We start from the raw sequence: 18,876 nt of genomic DNA on the forward strand, positions 1-18,876 counted from the left end.
CCCCCCCCCCCCCCATTGACCTCTCCATGGCCTCCCCCATCCCCCAGCACATCCCCCCCTAGTGTCTGTGACTATTGGTTATGCTTATATGCATACATACAAGTTCTTTGGTTGATCTCTTATCCTCTCCCCCCTTAAAATTTTTATGGAAGAACAATGTAAGAACACCTACATGTTAAATGCTATATATTTATTTAAAACTTGGAATCCTGAAAAGTTTGTGATACTGGCATCTTCCCCATGAGTGGATTTGCCTCTTTAGTATGGCTAAGCATTGAAGAGTTGGTTATTTGGAATTAAGGAACAGCAATAGGTGACCCTTTTACTTTTTTAAATATAAGAATAGGGCTTCAGTTTTTTGCTCATTATTGTTTACATATAAGAGGGGGTGAGATTGAGGGAAACAGGTACTTCCATTATTTTTTTATACTTTGTGGCTGGACTCATCATTTGCAAATTAAAATATTTAAATTGTTTATTAGTGTATTAACTGGCACAGATATGCTTATGTAGTTATGTTTTAAAGTATTACTTGTAAAATAAATTTATTTTTCTTATTCTGTATAGGCCATGGATGAAATGAATGGCAAAGAAATAGAAGGGGAAGAAATTGAAATAGTCTTAGCCAAGCCACCAGACAAGAAAAGAAAAGAACGCCAAGCTGCTAGACAGGCCTCCAGAAGTACTGCGTGAGTCTGCATTTTAGTAAATACATCTTTGAACAGAGAATAACTTGATAGCGGAGATCAGGTTAATAAAACAAAATCAGAAAGAGTCATGAAGTAAGCTAATTTGTTTTTTCTTTTCTCCCTTCCCTCCATTGTTAGGTATGAAGATTATTACTATCACCCTCCTCCTCGCATGCCACCTCCAATTAGAGGTCGGGGTCGTGGTGGGGGGAGAGGTGGATATGGCTACCCTCCAGATTACTATGGCTATGAAGATTACTATGATGATTACTATGGTTATGATTATCACGACTATCGTGGAGGCTATGAAGATCCCTACTACGGCTATGATGATGGCTATGCAGTAAGAGGAAGAGGAGGAGGAAGGGGAGGGCGAGGTGCTCCACCACCACCAAGGGGGCGGGGAGCACCACCTCCAAGAGGTAGAACTGGCTATTCACAGAGGGGGGCACCTTTGGGACCACCAAGAGGCTCTAGGGGTGGCAGAGGGGGTCCGTCACAACAGCAGAGAGGCCGTGGTTCCCGTGGCTCTCGGGGCAATCGTGGGGGCAATGTAGGTGGCAAGAGAAAGGCAGATGGGTACAACCAACCTGATTCCAAGCGCCGTCAGACCAACAACCAACAGAACTGGGGTTCTCAACCCATCGCTCAGCAGCCGCTTCAACAAGGTGGTGACTATACTGGTAACTATGGTTACAATAATGACAACCAGGAATTTTATCAGGATACTTATGGGCAACAGTGGAAATAGACAAGTGAGGGCTTGAAAATGATATTGGCAAGACACGATTGGCTCTAGATCTACTACATTCTTCAAAAAAACACAAAAATTGGCTTAACTGTTTCATCTTTAAGTAGCAATTTGCTGCCATTTGTATTGGGCTGAAGAAATCATTATTGTGTATATACTCAAGTCTTTTTATTTTTTCCTCTTTTCATAATTGCTCTTGGACATTATTGGGCTTGCAGAGTTCCCTTATTCTGGGGATTACAATGCTTTTATTGTTTCAGGCTTCATTTTTAGCTTTAAAACAAGCTGAGCACACTGTTAAATCATGATTTTGCAGAACCTTTGGTTTTGGACAGTTTCATTTTTTTGCATTTGAGATAGATTACATAGGAGTATGGAGTATGCTGTAAATAAAAATACAAGCTAGTACTTTGTCTTAGTAGTTTTAAGAAATTAAAGCAAACAAAAATTTAAGTTTTCTTGTATTGAAAATAACCTATGATTGTATGTTTTGCATTCCTAGAAGTAGGTTAACTGTGTTTTTAAATTGTTATTACTTCACACCTTTTTGAAATCTGCCCTACAAAATTTGTTTGGCTTAAACGTCAAAGCCGTGACAATTTGTTCTTTGATGTGATTGTATTTCCAATTTCTTGTTAATGTAAGATTTCAATAAAACTCAAAAATCTATTCAAAACATTACCTATTTCAAATTCAATTGTGTCCTAAAACATTATTTTATTCGTAATCCTTGCAAGGAATATTGTTTTCAAACTATAACTGCCTATGTGAGTGATCAAATTCATGCAAAATTTCTTGTCTATTTCAATACGTATCGTGGCTATCAGACTGAGGCTTAGTCTAAATACTATTATTTATTCCAAATAGCACTTCATTGATTGGTGTTCTCTCAAAGTCTCTTAAATTTTGAAATTTTATCCTTATTTTTATAAAACAGGTTCAATGGCTTTTGAACATTCTTGCAGGCCTTGGATAATTTATGTTAAATAAAGTGGAATTAGGGAAGCAGATTGCAATTTATTTTGACCCACATTATTCCTATAAAGGATAATTTGTTGTCTGAGCCCTTATTTGCTGAATAAGTGAATACATATGTAACAGGAAAAAATGTTAGTATTGTGGTGTCAATTGCACTACGGATGAAACTCAGTTTTAGTACACATGATCGGGACTGCCTCTTCAGTTCAGGAATATGATTTACTATTGCTATGTAAATTTGTTTTGAGAAACACAAGCCTTACAAGAGAGGCTTAAAAATATCTAATAAAACATACTTCTGGCTTTTGGTTAACACCTTTTTTTTTTTTTAACTACCCCTAATGGCCAAAGTTTTTGTTGGCCAGGTCATAATGTCTCTTTCCCTGTTTCCTTTAGAAATTCTGATTTATTGTAATGGCCTTTTTGCTTGAGAATAAGAGGAACAAAAGAATCCAAACTTTACAGTACAGTAAAGTCTGGATCAGTTTCAAATTACTACAAAATTTCCCCTTCCGTTTTGTTCTTAGGTGGATCTAACTTTTTAAATTATAAAAACAAGCCATTGGGAAATAATTAAAAACAACACACCTTATTTTGTGTTTTGTTTCTATTTGGTGTCCATTATAACAGTAGCGCTAGATTTCAAAATTATAAGCCACTCAATTTTTTACAAGTTTGATTAGATTAGATTATATTTTGGGTTTCTAATAAGAAAATATTTTTTGATGAAAGTATATCTTATTTCTCTTTAAAAGTGTGCTTATTACATAGTACAGTAAGTTAACTGGCCTTACTAATGTTCCTATTTTTTTATAAACTGATAAAGGAATTATATAGTCTGTTTTAGAGTAGTTTCAGGTCAACATGGGTATGTATTTGATAAAGCTTAGATCCAGTTGTGTTGATGTATTTTAATGCCCATGTATAAAAGTAAAGACACCAAAAATTCTTTACTGCTTTTAAACTTTGAAAATACAACTTGAAGCTTATTATAAATTTAAATTAGACTTAAATAAAACCCTGATTTATCTTGGAAAGAAGAAAGGATATAAAAATAAAATTGGAGTTGTTTGTATTTCTTAAAAAATTAAATGGTACCAGCTACAAAGTTACCATGAAAGAAATTAGGACTTGGAATAAAATGATGCTTCCTCCACCTATCCTAAAAGATAAAACTCCAGCAAAAACATAAGAACAAAACTTGGGTTCCATATCAAATTCATTCTTCGATGGCAAATTACACTTTATTCTCACCAATTAAAAATATATCTATAGAAATGTTCCTCTAATATTGTTTTATAGATTCATTTATTTAGCAGTAAAATAAAACTTTATAAACATTAAGTCTCACTTTAGAGCTTTTACCTTGTCTTTGTAAACTATTGCTGTAGCAGCATTCAGAAAAAATAGATTCAAAACTCAACTTTTCCCAGAAATCTAAATCTAATATCTAAATCTGAAAAATGTCCATTGAGGAAGGTCTTTATTCTAGATTTGCATTCATTTTTGTTTTTAATAGGCACAAATTATGAGTTTTGGGAAATTGATTTTCTATACTCCTGTCATCTTTTTGTTCCCCAACCTAATTCATTTGATTTTATTTATGAGCCTGCTATATTAATGTGTGTTAGGAAGTTTTTACTTTATGATGAATTAGACTTCTTTTGTAATTACCCTCCTGAGATTGGCATAAATATACCCCTTCCCCATAATGGAATTCTAATTTTTATTTGATCACTCATTTATAGCAGTTGCTTAAATGTATTTATATGACATTGTTTTAATTTTTTAAAAGCAAAAATGTTCTAATAAGTTGCCAGATTTTTAATAAATCCACATTTGGTCAATTAATACGGAAATTAAGTTACTATGGTTCTGAAGTTAGTTTTTTTAAACAAGAGTTCAGCATAATTTTTTAGTTTTTTTAGTTCCTTTGGTTATTCTGCATAAGAAAGCCCAATGCTTTCTATTAATAAACAATTTTTCTCTCACTTGACTTTGGAATCTGACTTAGGCAAACCCTCTTTTTTAAAAAGGTTAGAATACATCAAAATAAATTGCATATTTTAAATTCCGAAAGAGAAGGGATATAAAATTCTATTCCTAGCGAAAAGCCATATAATATTCTTGAAACTCATTACATCATTTGCCTCCTGCCCATTTGGATAATCATACCTATGTTTTATTAATTGTGTATTATTTGTAAAACCAAACCCTTCCAGTAAATACTTGCTATAAGGCTATTGTTAATTTTAAAGACTCCTTATTATGTTAAAATTTGCTGCTTTGATTTTCCAAAGATAATTTTATTACCGGTATATTGAGCTATTCATTATAATCAAAGTAATGTGGAAGAAATAGTAATATTAATGATATCATTAATTATGTGAAGTTTCTTAATTGAGGAGCTATAAAAAGGCCTTATAGAAAGAGTGCACTGGATTTATAAGTGTGTTTATGTTCCTCTAAGAATGAGAGCTTCTGTTAACTTAGTTGTTCAGAGTAAGCAAGTGGAGTAGGGAAGTGGATAACTGACTAGAGAATCCAGAATGACAAATCCATTAACCAGTCATGTTTACTTTTGCATAGAAGTTTGTTGATTAGTTCTCATCTTTGAAATGCAAAACACCAAGCTTTAAAAATATTGCATACTTAAAGCATGGGTCAGTAATTTAAATATTTTAATTTGAAGTAGTTACTGTTAATCTTTATAGAAAAGTTTTCTTTTAAAATGTGTATGCATATATATTTTTTTGTTTAGAGGTTACCAGAAGCTCTGGGTTTTTTTTTGTTTTGCTTTTGTTTTTTTTAATCATTTTCAGATGTTATCCAGAAATCTGCAAGTATACTTTTCCTGTTTTAACTCCTTCCTTTTATCACCTGACTATCAGGGAAGCGAGGTTGAGGCTGCCCTGACCTGACATGTCATGATGTCGACTTGCTAGGTGGGGTTCGCTGGGGACGATAACCAGTGGAATTGTTGGTAAGAACTTTTTTTTTCCTATTTTTTTTTATTAGTAGTGGGGCATTAAGTGTGGGAGAATGCCCATATCCTATAAGTGGGCATTTATGTTGGCCTTATAGAAAAATAAGATTTTTAATAATTTTGTTCTTAATAGGAACATATAATAAGTACTTCATGCTCTTTATTCTCAAATTGATAGGTTAGCAGGAAAGGCCTACAATATAAAGTAATGAAATACTCAGGGTATTATTTTAAGTGATCAGAATAGACACTTTATAAGATAGATTCTAAATAATGTCTCTTGGCAAGACAATAAATTTGCTTTCTTTTACTGTGATTTCAAACAATCCAATATCTTCATTACATTTACATTTTTATTTGGTATATTAGCATATAATGCAATCTAAGGGATATATATTGCAAACTAATATTAGTAAAAATAGGACAATGTTGATAGAAAGGAGGTGTTAAACACTTAAGAGAAATAATTTTTTAAAATCCTCCAAATGAAATCTTAACATTGTAAAATGAAACTTACATTTTAGCAATTTGAAAAACAATAGTTGATTCAGTATAAAGATACATTTGATATAACAACTTTAGTGTCAAGAGGAAAATACATAGGTGAAATATTAGGACCTTGAACATAGCAGAAACAAATTAATCAGCAACTTGTGTTTCATTTGAAACAAGGGAAAGTTGATAGGATTAGTAGATATTGGTAGAATTAAGAGTCAATTCTTAGATTAGTGCTAAATATTAAAATCTTTCATACTCATTAGGGAATTCCATTAAGGTAAAGTATAAATTGAGGAAATTAAATTTAATAACTAGACATTTCTGATCAAACCATCTAAAAATGTAATACAAGCCCTGATTGAAAATAATTTTGGATTTTCATGCCTGAAGAATCTTCTCACTATTCTTACGCCTTCTTTGTTGTTTGGGTATATCAGTCCAGGAAGAATCTCTAGGTGTTAAACATGTGCTAGTTGGTGTCCTGAATGTAAACACTTATCTCTAAGCTTGCTGTAGACTAGTTGAACATCACTGCAGTGAAATACTTGAAGAACTTTAGCGATTGTGTCATTATGTTAAGGTACTTGTTCTCTTCTGAAACATTTTATACATGTATCAGTGGTAGAAAAGATCAAAGTATAAAACTTTAAGATTGCACTTAATGCATACATTCCTCAAATATAAATAAGGGCTTTCATTTTATGTAGTAACTTTATCAGGATCCCATGAACATCTTATCTTGATTTGTCATTTGGACAAAAGGGACTTCTGTAGCCTGTTCAATTGTACTTCAATGATGCCTATTATGATGTTTAGCACTATATTACAAGGCTATTTCTATAATTAGCTGAAAGCTCCTGCAAACATTACGTTGCTGATATGCATACAGTAACATGAGACTATTAAAATAGAAACACTTATAAGACCATTTAATCAGCAGTTTAATAAAAATCATGCTTTTGGTACAGCGTTCAGGTACTATAACTGTATTGGAATATTTGTACAATGTTAAATATTTTTAATAAAATTTAACATGTTCAAAATGTTGTGTTGGTGATTTTGGGTGCTGTGTGATGAGATTCCATTATACAAATCAAATTCAGTAGTTCTGTAATTGAGACATTTGAAGTCAAATAGATTTCCTATCTTCATTTGGGCACCTGTTCCATGGAAGGCAGTAAAGAAATAGGACTAAAAGAACTGACATCAAGGGGGTTTATTAAAGTGTCAAGAAATAGCTTTATTGGAGTTTATAGCGAGGTCTACTGATAGGGATGTTGGCTTTGGTATGACAGGCTGCCATAACATTTTTCTGATGAAATTATAGCATTTCCACATTAGAAATAATCCTAGAAAACATACAGAGGTGGGCAGAGGGAAACATTGTATAATGCTTTCAGTAAGCATTTTATTGCCCAGTGTCCTTGACCAACTGACGTGACATGCCAGCAAGTGAAGGAGGTGATAAAGTACTATTTGAGGAAGGCTGTGTTTGGATGCAGCAGCAGGTAATAACTTCGTGTGTAAGAAGTACCATATAGAAAGAGCCCCCTCTTTGTTTCTTACAGTACGTTTTATGAACGTTTCTCTTTTCATGCTGATTCCCACTCTCCTGAAGATAGACTTAATACAGTAGCTTTTATTTTTACTTCTTTTCCTTGGGGTGTTCTTAGTTCCTTTAGTCAAAAGAGTAGAAGCCCTGCAATTTAGAATGGAAATCTACTTGATTTGCTCATTTCTTTGCAGACAGTACCAAATAACAAAAATTAAGGAGGAAGGTGATAGGAACTTAATGATTTATAAACAAAGGAACTTTTCATAAGGCGTAGTAACATAGTGTATCTTATCTTTTTTGAATGGAAAGTGTTAAAGAGCTATGGAGAAGAAAAAGTGATTATTGTTTTAAAATAAAAAATAGACAAAATAACTTCCCATTGGCCAGTATTTTCCAGAAAGAGTTTACTGTTTTTGTTGTTTTTTGTTGTCCCCAAATCAAAGGTCACTGAGACAGGAAGAAATATTTTAACAGAAATAATCTAAACTTGGGCATCTTTAGGTGTTGGTAGAGCTAGAGATGGAGCAGCTCACATATTTGTGGTGTATTTTTTTCCAAAAATAAAGGGGTTGCTTCTGACAGAGATTTTAAACTTCGGCTCTATTGGTGTATTTTTGCTCTACCTAAAGCCCTGAATTTATTTAGTTAATTTTTAGAAGTAAGATTTTATTAGGTATTTTCCTGTGAGGAGTATTATATTCACATAAAGGAATATCTTTTGCCTACAGCTATGAAAATCACATTTCTATTAATTTAGACTTGAAATTTGTGACTGAAATCATGATCATGAAATCATGACATTTTCTTAAAAACTAAACAAAAAGAGTTGGGAGTTTGTTCTTTGTTTCTTTAATCTTCACCTGAGGACATTTTCCCATTGATCTTTAGAGAGAGTGGAAGGGGTGGGTGGTGGGGGAGAAAATCGGTGTGTCTACACGTGGACTGGTTGCCTCCTGGATATTCTTAACCCAGGCCGGGGATCAAACCTGCAACCAAGGTATGTGTCCTTTACTGATCAGCGAACATCCGATCCTTGGGTCCACATTCCAAATTGGCCAGGGCAAGAACAGTTTTTTTATTCAACTACAATGTTAAATATTGTCTTGTCATACTGAAACTTTTCATGCTTCCTGTTAAAAAGTAGAAACTTACTAGATTAATCATATTTGACTATAAGCTATATACAATTTTATCTACAACCAACAATAAATATTGTTATTGAACTTTTTAAATCATGAAGAGTAATGTAGGTATTACATTAGTTGTAATGTCATTTCTATTTGTCTTTCCAAAATGAGGGTGGGGGGATCTAAATGAGACCATCTGTATTGTATTTATCAAAATAATTTTGAAATAACTTCTGGTCATTATTTTAGTTTCCTAGTTAAATTGTTTAGGTCACAATTCACTATTCAACAATTCTCTCAAACTGTAATGTGAGTGGAATCCCTGGGAGATTCTGTTTAAAAAAAGATTCTGATTCAAATGATTTGAGGTGAGGCAAGAGCCTGCATTTCCCACAAGCTCCTAGTGATACCAACGTTCATGACTAGAATAGGCTGATGATTTCACGTTTGGGGGGAATTTCAGAAAGTAGACCTTAGTAGAAAAGGTACAGATCAAGGTAGTCTAGTTGAATCGAGATGAAGGTTTTTTAAATTTTGGTAAAGGCCACCTCAAAAGTTACTAGTGTTTAGGATTCCAAAGGAAGGGTAGGAACATAATCTGCAAGAAAATGAAATTAATTTAGAAAGACGGGCTTTAATAGTTTTAGGGAATTGGTGGAAAATAACAATAGGAAGGAAAAAGCCTAAATTCAGGTCACTGAGGAAATGTCACGGCATGTTTACTTAGGCATTGGGTCAGAAAACAAATTGCAACAAAAGTCATAAAAGATAAAAATAGCTACTGAAAGCTCAAAAAGTTAATAGGTTACTAAAAATACCCATGAGCTTTTTTGTTTGTTTTTTGAAATCTCTGCAAAAAAAGGTTAAAATTCATTAATTAGAGCAAATTAAGGAAGAATATCATTAAATGACTTTATTGTTTTTTTAATATATATATTTTATTGATTTTTTACAGAGAGGAAAGGAGAGTTAGAGAAATAGAGAGTTAGAAACACCGATGAGAGAGAAACATCGATCAGCTGCCTCCTGCACACTTCCTACTGGGGATGTACCTGGGACCTTTCAGTCCCCAGGCCGACGCTCTATTATCCACTGAGCCAAACCGGTTTTGGCTAAATGACTTTAAAATAATGTAGATTAAGATAAAAAGATGGGAAAGTTGAAGAATACCGTATTTTCCGGCATATAAGACGACCCCCTAATTTTACAGTTAAAACATAGGTTTAGGCCTATATTTGCTGTATAAGACTACCCCCCACTTCCGAGGCAACACCAGTTCTTTTTTTAATAGACCGCCTCTCTGACTCTGGCCAATCTGAGCAGCCTTTTTACTAGAACACAGTGTCATCTTATACGCCGGAAAATACGGTAGTAATAGCAGGTATATCCATTTTTATATAAAAGAGCTAGAAGGTAGTCCTTGATAATCTAAAACTTTCAATTTGAAAAATAAAAATACAGATGAAGTATGGAAAACATACTTTGCTGTTTGGTAGGTTAATACATATATTAACTATGTGAGCCCTCTGTACCAGACACTGCTAAGGAACTGCTTTATATTCTGTGTACTGTGTAATCATCAACCCTGAAAGGTAGGTGGTATTGTCCCTATTTTACATATGAAGAACTCAGAAATTGAGTTAAGTCTTTTGTTATACAATACCTATAAAGTGGCAAAACCAGGGTTTAAAACATGTTCTGCCTCAAGTATATGTTCACTCTGAATTATTTGATTAGAAATAGGCCTACTTACTATGAGGTTAGAATTAAATGTTAAATTTTTTTAAAAATATATTTTGTTGATTTTTTACAGAGAGGAAGGGAGAGAGAGAGAGCTAGAAAGATCAATGAGAGAGAAACATGGACCAGCTGCCTCCTGCACACCCCCCCACCGGGGATGTGCCCAAAACCAATGTACATGCCCTTGACTTGAATCGAACCCGGGACCTTTCAGTCCGCAGACCAACGCTCTACCGCTGAGCCAAACCGGTTTCAGCTTAAATGTTAAATTTTATGTTTACTTCAAAGCTCTTTAAGTTATGCCTGAAATAAAGCCAACCTAATTTGAATTTAGAGTAAATAGTTTTGTTTTAAAGTATTTTTGTGTGTGTTATGTTGATAGTTCAATTGTCATTTTTTTTCTTCCATCGTTTGTTTCTAAAAAACATAGGCCCAAATATCATTGGATTTTGGCCTCTTAAGACAGCTTTAAAAAACAACAACAAAAAAACAAGTCTACACTTGATTTGGAAAGGGGTGCCATGTTCCAAATGACTTAAAAATTTAAAAAGTTTTAATTTCACATACTTTATTCACGAAACTCAAATTTATCTTCATTTCTGAGTTCTATCTATATTAGTGTTTAAGCATTTTTTTAAGTGTTGGTTTGTTAAGCCTTCTCTATCATTTAATATTTGATTTCAGCTCTTCTACATATATCGAGGACATAGAAGAGTTTCACTTGTCAGACCTGAGTGCGAGTATGTGTGTGTGCGCGTGCGTGCGCGCGCAAGATGCAGAATTATACATAAGCCGTTATGCTTAGCCATAAACTTGGGGGTGTGGAGAACCCACTCTCTTTATGCATTCTTAGAGAAAGTGTTATTTTCCCTGAGACAGAAAGAAAGTTGGTCTTGAGACATTTTTAAAAAATAAAATAATGATTTAGATTACTCAAGGTATTTTCTGCTCTGTTACATAAAAATTGAGCTGTACAGTAAAAAGTGTCAATAAACAGTATTTTTGTTAAAAGTCTATTTTTTAAGGATTATAATATCTTCTAGAATTCTGTGTAATTTGGTTCATTGCTTACAATAATGGGCATTTCAAAGTAGAATCAGGATTTCTCAATACTCACCAGTTCTAAATTTAAGGTCACCGTGATAATAATGTGATACATATTATGGATGAGCTGAAGGCTTACAATTTACCATGCCTTACAATTTACCAAGTCATTTCTTTGATTCTGTTAGTCTGGCTCTAAGAAAACTAGCTCTCCTTAATAAACTTTTCACAAGATTGGTTTTGTTCTCTGTATACTAAATGTTTGCCTGATGGAGATTATTTTTTTAAAAAGACACACATATTAAAATATATTTTTATTGGTTTCAGAGAGGAAAGGAGAGGAAGAAAGAGATAGAAACATCAGTGATGAGACAGAATCATCGATTAGCTGCCTCCTACCTGCCCCACTCTGGGGATCCAGCCCACAACCCCCATATATGCCATGACCAGGACTTGAACTTTGACCTCATAGTTCATAGGTTGATGCTCAATCACACTAGCCAGGCTAAAAATATACAATTATTAGGGAGAAGGAGGGGGGGGGGGGGAGAGAGAAAGAAACATCAATGATGAGAGAAAATCATTGATCAGCTGCCTCCTGCATGGTCCCTGTTGGGAATTGAGCCCGCAACCCAAGTCATGTTCCCTTACCGGGAATCAAACCATGTCCTAATTGAAGATTATAAATGATGTGAAATTTTACATTAATGTGACTAGCTAATACTTCCTAAAAAGTCATTATTGCTCTTTTAAACAACATTTGTATAGCAGTTTTAGTATTTATATTGTAATTTGTAAAGCAATGATAAATGCTTATGACAGTTTATTTCTCCACAGTGTGAGCTTTTGAGTATGATAGGAATTACCAAAAACTCCCATCCTGGGTTTTATCCTTGAGAAGTGTTATACAAGCAGTTAACTTTATGTTTCTTTTCAGAAAGTACAGTAATATCTATATCAACCTGTTAATACTTAGGAAGGAATATCATTAAAATGATTGATCTTTTACATCATTAACCAAAGTTAGATAGCTAAAAGTCAGCTACTTATTGAAAAGGTTACATTTAGTCCATACCTAACACCAAGAATGTGATGTCATTTCTTAATTTCACAACCATGGAGTGATTTATGTTTCAGGAGTTAGGAATACAAAATTAGTAAATATTATCCTCAAAGCATTTTGAGGCGATAATAGATTTATAAATAGTAATGATAAGCATCAAAACCAACTTCCAGAAACACCATTGGAAGTTTGAAAAGTGTTCAGAATACATGACTATATGTATGATTGAGATTACTTCTAAAGAGCAAAGGAGTTTATAAAATGTAAACTATGGTTTTCTTAACTAAAGTTAAATTTAGTATACACACTAGATGGGTATATGTATGTATATATATCTTTATTTTAATAATTTTCACCTGTGCAGTTCAAATTTAAGTTTAAGAAAATGTTTAAAAATTTAAGGTTGGGTGACTATGAATCTGAAAGATGAAGGTAGGTTTTCTTATATTTTTGTCTATTTTTTCAGTAGTGAAAACTTTAAGCCTTTAAGTGAGAAGCCCCAGGTAAGGTTGGATTAATGAGCGGTTCTTTAAAACATTTTTTCCCTCCCTGATATACACATGTTGCTTTATTCAAGTGAATAGATTTACTAAACAAACATTTTTCTCCATTCCCTATACCTCATAAAAATTTCTTCAGTCCAAGCTATTTCATTTTCCATTATGTCTTAAAAACTGGTTAGTGTCTAAATATTACATTTTTTGTCAGCAGTGTCATAGAACATTAATATATTTGATAGGAGTGACTGCTGGTATAATTTAGAAAGGAAAGATGGATGGCAATAGCTCTTAAGAAAAAAATTTCAGGACTACGTGTTTCACAAGAATACATGTTTTAACCCAGTGGCTAGCCTTTCACCTTTTCATCTGTAGTGTTTTTTTTATCCATGAGCATTTTTTTTAAAAAAAGTTTTAAGATGTGAGGGCCATCTAGCTGTAGCATCTGTCACCCCATTGGTCATCAGGGTTGATTTGGCTGATCTGACTGGCTAGGTGGGTGTCCCCTTATCAATCCGTGTGCCTCTCCTAAAGCTGCGCCATTAGAGGAAGAGGATGACCTTTCCTCCAGAAGATAGGTCTTTGGTCAAGGGTATATGAGTAGCTGTGCTCCTCTGCTAGAACCTCCAAACACACTCTCAGGGTCCATTTGTAGGAGAATGTAGAGTAGTCAAGCTTCCAGGATTCCAGACACATCCCTTAGACAGAGTCTGTTAGACCAGCCTTATGAATTCTGTGCTCTAGCTTTCTCTTCCAGGAGAAGTTAAAATACAAAAGAAAGGCTTATTGATATATATATATATTTTTTTAATTGATTTTTTAGGGGAGGGAGAGAGAGAGAGAGAGAAACATCAATTGGCTGCCTCATACTACATGCCCCCTTACCCAGTATTGATCCCGCCACCTGGAATTTAATTGACAACCTTTCAGTGTACAGGATGATTCACAGCCAACTGAGTCACACTGGCCAGGGCAAAAGGCTTGATTTGACTTGATATAGTCCAATTCCGCTCACATTAGTCAAGGAATAGCTCCCATGTATTAAGCTGCTACTGTGTGCCAGACACATGAAGAGGTGTTTTAAATTCTTTGATATTCATAGTAACCACTTAGGTAGTATAATTCCTATCTTACCGAAGGAAAAACAGACCCAGAAAGGTTGAGTGACAGCCAAGGTTGTATAACTAGTTCGTAATAAAACAAATAGAACTAACTACTTTCTCCATTTTTATCTTTATCTAGGAATACATATTTAGCTTTTTGAGCTAGAGTCACAGCATTTTCTTTTTTTTTTCTTTTTTTTTGAAATATATTTTATTGACTTTATACAGAAAGGAAGGGAGAGAGATAGAGAGTTAGAAATATCGATGAGAGAGAGTCATCGATCAGCTGCCTCTTGCACACCCCCTACTGGGGATATGCCCGCAACCAAGGCACATGCCCTTGTCCGGAATCGAACCCAGGACCCTTCAGTCCCCAAGCCGACGCTCTATCCATTGAGCCAAACCGGTCCCGGCCACAGCATTTTCTTTTATTGATTTCAGAGAAGGGAGAGAGAAAGTTAGAAACAGCAACGAGAATCATTGATCAGCTGCCACACACACACACACACACACACACACACACACACACACCCGTCCACTGGGGATCGAGCCCGCAACCTGGGCATGTGCCCTTGACTAGAATGGAACCTGGGACCCTTTAGTCCACAGGCTGACGCTCTATCCACTGAGCCAAACCAGCCAGGGTCAAAGCATTTTCTTAGGGGGAATTCTGGGTTACAAGCTAAGAAGGACAAAAGTTTGATTTTAAAATATAGGTCAAATTTGTATATTTAATTTGCTATTGTATACTTCTATTGCTTTGCCCTTAACATCATAGAATATTTTCCTCATTTTTTGGTTATGTTTGTTTCTTTAGATATATAAAAGCTTTAGTTTTGTGGGTGAGAGGGATAAAAGAAGTTGGTTTTATACTTGTTAAGCATAACCTGGTCACTTTTTAAAATGGTTTTGTTGGTTTTAGAGAGAAGGAAGAGGGGGAGAGAGAAAGAAACATTGCTATGAGAAACATCAATTGGTTGCCTCCCAAATGGGATCAAACCCGTAAGCTAGGCATGAGCCTTGACTAGGAATCTGACCGGCAGCCTCTGGTGCAACAAGACAATACTCCAACCATCTGAGCCACAGTAGCCAGGGCTAACCTGGTCACTTTGTACAGCAAACTCGAGTCACCTGTCATTTAGCATGCAGGTGCTCTTTATACAGGGTGGGGCAGAATTAGGTTTACAGTTATGTGTCTGCAAAACAGTCCATTCTTGCAGAATTGTATTCGTTTCCATTCAAACAGCTGTAACCTACTTTTGCCCCACCTGTGTATAATGGCACACATCCTGCTTTCCATCTCTTTCTAATATTAGTAATATTTCTGCCCTGGCCAGCATCAGTCAGTGGTTAGAACATTGGCCTGCACAATCAAGGGTTAGCGGGTTTGATTTCCAATCAAGTGCACCTATCTTAGTGTCACTTCACTCTCTGCCTGTAGTCTGGGCACATGCCAGAGGCAATCAGTCAATGTGTCTTTCACATTGATGTGGTTTTTCTCTCTCTCTCTCCCTTCCAATGGGGAAAAATATCCTCTGGTGAAGATTAACAAAAAAATAAGTTAATGTTCTAGGCATGCAAAGAAGTATTACCTTATGTTTGGGTCAGTTACTTCTATGTAAAGATAGCCATTCAAAGAATTTACCTTAAGCTGTTCTGAAAGTTAAGTATTATTAGATGTAATGGACTCAAATTTCAGCCATTTAGCTTGCCCTTCAGAAAGGTTCCTGCTTTTACCCTTGCAAAAGTAAAAAAAATAATAGCCAATAAAAAATATTTAACTGAATTACATGTTCTGTGTTTAATGCTAATAGCATTTAAGTGCTTAGTATGTCCAGTGCTGTTTAAAATGCTACAACTTCATTGTACATGTGAAGAGACAGAGGCAGGAATGCTTTGTAAATAGCTGCTATTCATAAATAGAGCCTGAGTATTGTAGAAACGGGATTTTGTTTTTGTTTTTATTTTTGTGTTTTCTCTCCCCTTCAACTTCCCTCTATGCCATGTTATGTGTTGAATTTCTCCTGTACTTTCCTGTGTTTTTCTTACCTTTTTGTGTGTGTGTGTGTGTATGTGTGTTTGTTTTGTTTTTACTATTCCTTTGTTGTTTTGTTAATCCTCATCTGAGGATATTTTTTAGTTGCTTTTCAGAGAGAGAAACATCAATGTGAGAGAGAGACATCGACTGGTTGCATCCTTGTATGCACTCCAACCGGGGGCATGAAGCCAGGAATCTAATCCCCAACCTTTCCTCAGTGATAAGGGCCAATACTAACTACTGAGAACACTGGCCTGGGCTGGACTCTCCCTTTTTAAAGGATTTTCTTATCCTTAGAAGCAGAAAAGGAGATTTAGTCATTAGTTTAGAAATTTTATAAAAGATGTCAAAATAATCATACTTCATTGACCTATATATATCATTCAAAATTTGATTAGGGGGGGGGGGCTATTAAAGTGTTCTGTCTCTGCTCATTTAAGATATATTTTAGATCCACATTTTCTGGATATTTATCAGGAGATGGTGTAGAGGTTTGGTAAATACAGTTTGGTTTTGTATGTCTTAAGGGTTTCTCATTCAGTCACATTTTTGAGGTTTTTTTTATTCTGGCTTTTCCCCCCCAGTGGTTCTATTTGTAGTATTAATTAAAAATCCTTGTGCTAATGCTAATTTTGATTTTTCCCCCCTCACTAGCATATATTGGAGTACTCAGAATTGAAGAAGGATATAGGTAAAAATAATAATAATAATAATAATAATAATAATAATATGAAACATTTTCTAACATTAAGTTTATCAAATTTCTTTAATTGCATACTTGCCATATTCACTCTAAAAATTATTTACAAAACAAATTAAGTGGTGTAGGTTTTGCCAAAACAATTGTGAATATTTTGCTTCTATTTAAGTTTATAAATATAGCATTCATTCTCTTAATCCTTAAGATCAAAAAAGGTGGTTTTATGTTACATATTGTTTTAAGAAATACTGAGGACTTGATAGAGCCCACAATCAAATTGGCAGCCTTTTGGTATACAGGACTAAGCCCAACCAACTGAACCACTGGCCAGGGCTAAAACACATTTTACATTTATCAGAATCAGGCCTTACTACTGCTTTGTCCCAAATGTTCTCTCATCCTCATTGGATATAAACCCCATATCATGTCTGTCACATATCTGAGTTTGCCACGTATCTGAGCCTGGTGTGCCAAGTATTGCATGTCCTTATAAATCCTTTTCTATGACTAGGAGCTGTAGAAGACCAGAAAACCTTGGAACTGAAAATATTCCTTTATTTTCTTCATAAAGTTGCTTTTAAAAGTCTTCATTTTAATAGAGAAGCAAGATAAGCCATTCATTTTTAATTTTTAAAGTTAATTTGGTGACATTAAAAATGTTAACACTAATTTTTCTGTCAAACATTCTCTGAAAAACTAGATTTTGCAGTGTTTGTATTACTTGAAGTTAAAGTTTGCTTAAACTTCATTTCTTGGAGTAGAACTTGGTAGTGAATGACTGAAAAAAGACTAGGTTCTTTTCTGCAAAGTGAGTGAGAACACAAGTTTGCAGTAATATATGTTCTCTCTTTTTTACTTTGTTTTGATAGTCAAATCTTTAAAAACGGGCTCTGATGGCAATCTAGAAAAGATTTAGAAAAAGAATATATATATAAAAAAAATACTTTTACATCTCATTTGTAGTAAAATAACTTAGCCAAGATCAGATTGGTAATTTACCCAAGGTTATCAGGTAGAACCTTTAATCCACTGAATAATTTAATAATGAAAAAATCTCAGTATGCATTTGGGATATATTTTTTCTTCAATGTTGGGTTAGAAGTTTATCTTCTTTGGCTTATGAAACCACAGCAGCTACCTAAGAGGAAGGTGGAGTCAACCTTCTCAAAAGTAAACTCCATTCATTGTTTCCCATAATCTGCCAGTGACAATGGCTTCTAAGGTTCACTCTTGGAATCAAAGGCAAGAAGATAAGAGGATGCTCATCAAATAAACTGTTTGCAGCCTCTCTAGATGATAATTTATATGAAAAGTAATATTTACTTTTACTACAGATCTGCCTCTAGATAGTGATTTTTCCCAAAACAATTTCCAGGAGCTTTGCTCAATGTCTTTTTCTAAGTGAGCCTGCCCGGTTTGTGTGGCTCAATGGTTGAGTATCAACCCACGAACCAAGAGGTCCCCGGTTTGATTCCCATTAGGGCACATGCCCAGGTTGCAGGCTTGATCCCAGTGGGGGTTTACAGGAGGCAGTTGATCAATATGTCTTCTTCATTGATGTTTATATCTATTTCTCTCTCTCCCTCTCTAAAATCAATTATATATATATGAAAGGGAACAGGGAAAGTTCACAAATATTGGGAGAAGAGAATTACACAGGGAAGGTACTTTTCTCAAAAAAAAAAAAAAAATAAGTTGCAAGGAATTCAGTGGGGTCAGCATTAGGGAGGCAGGGGTGATATAAATAAGTAATTTGCAGTGTCATTTGTTTCCTTTGTTGGCTTAGTTACACTAACATGAAATAAGCATTTCATTTCTTAGTATAAAGTTGGGGAAGAATGAGAAGCCAGCCTGGAGGTCTGTATCCAAGTGGCAGAAATGGCATTCAGCCTGAGAGCAAGAGCATCTTCAGAAGAAAAAAATCTATAAATAATCATGAATCTGATTACCTTCACCATCTTCAGCCAATGGAGAGGATAAGGCTTCATGACAGGCATTTGAATGGTTTTTAGGTTGTCATGAAAGTATATGTTAAAAAAAAAAAATTGGAACTATACTCAAGTTTTTTTTTTTTCTGGCTCCTTATTCTCCTGTAACATATTTCACA

The 18,876-nt window shown here is 34.6% G+C and overlaps 1 protein-coding gene across 3 annotated transcripts in view; it reads left to right on the forward strand.

Moving 5' to 3' along the window:
• The window catches only part of HNRNPR (heterogeneous nuclear ribonucleoprotein R), a 39,016-nt gene extending 36,911 nt beyond the window's left edge, over positions 1 to 2,105 (forward strand). For all 3 annotated transcript variants that reach the window (XM_084874951.1, XM_084874950.1, XM_084874952.1), the window contains 2 exons: positions 568 to 689; positions 828 to 2,105. In XM_084874951.1, coding sequence (XP_084731077.1) covers positions 568 to 689; positions 828 to 1,440 — 735 coding nt within the window. In that variant the 3' untranslated portion in view covers positions 1,441 to 2,105. The remainder of the gene's footprint in view (positions 1 to 567; positions 690 to 827) is intronic.
• Positions 2,106 to 18,876: the final 16,771 nt, after the last annotated feature.

The sequence above is a fragment of the Pipistrellus hanaki genome, assembly GCF_964339955.1.
Source record: "Pipistrellus hanaki genome assembly, chromosome: 2".
Taxonomy (NCBI): domain Eukaryota; kingdom Metazoa; phylum Chordata; class Mammalia; order Chiroptera; family Vespertilionidae; genus Pipistrellus; species Pipistrellus hanaki.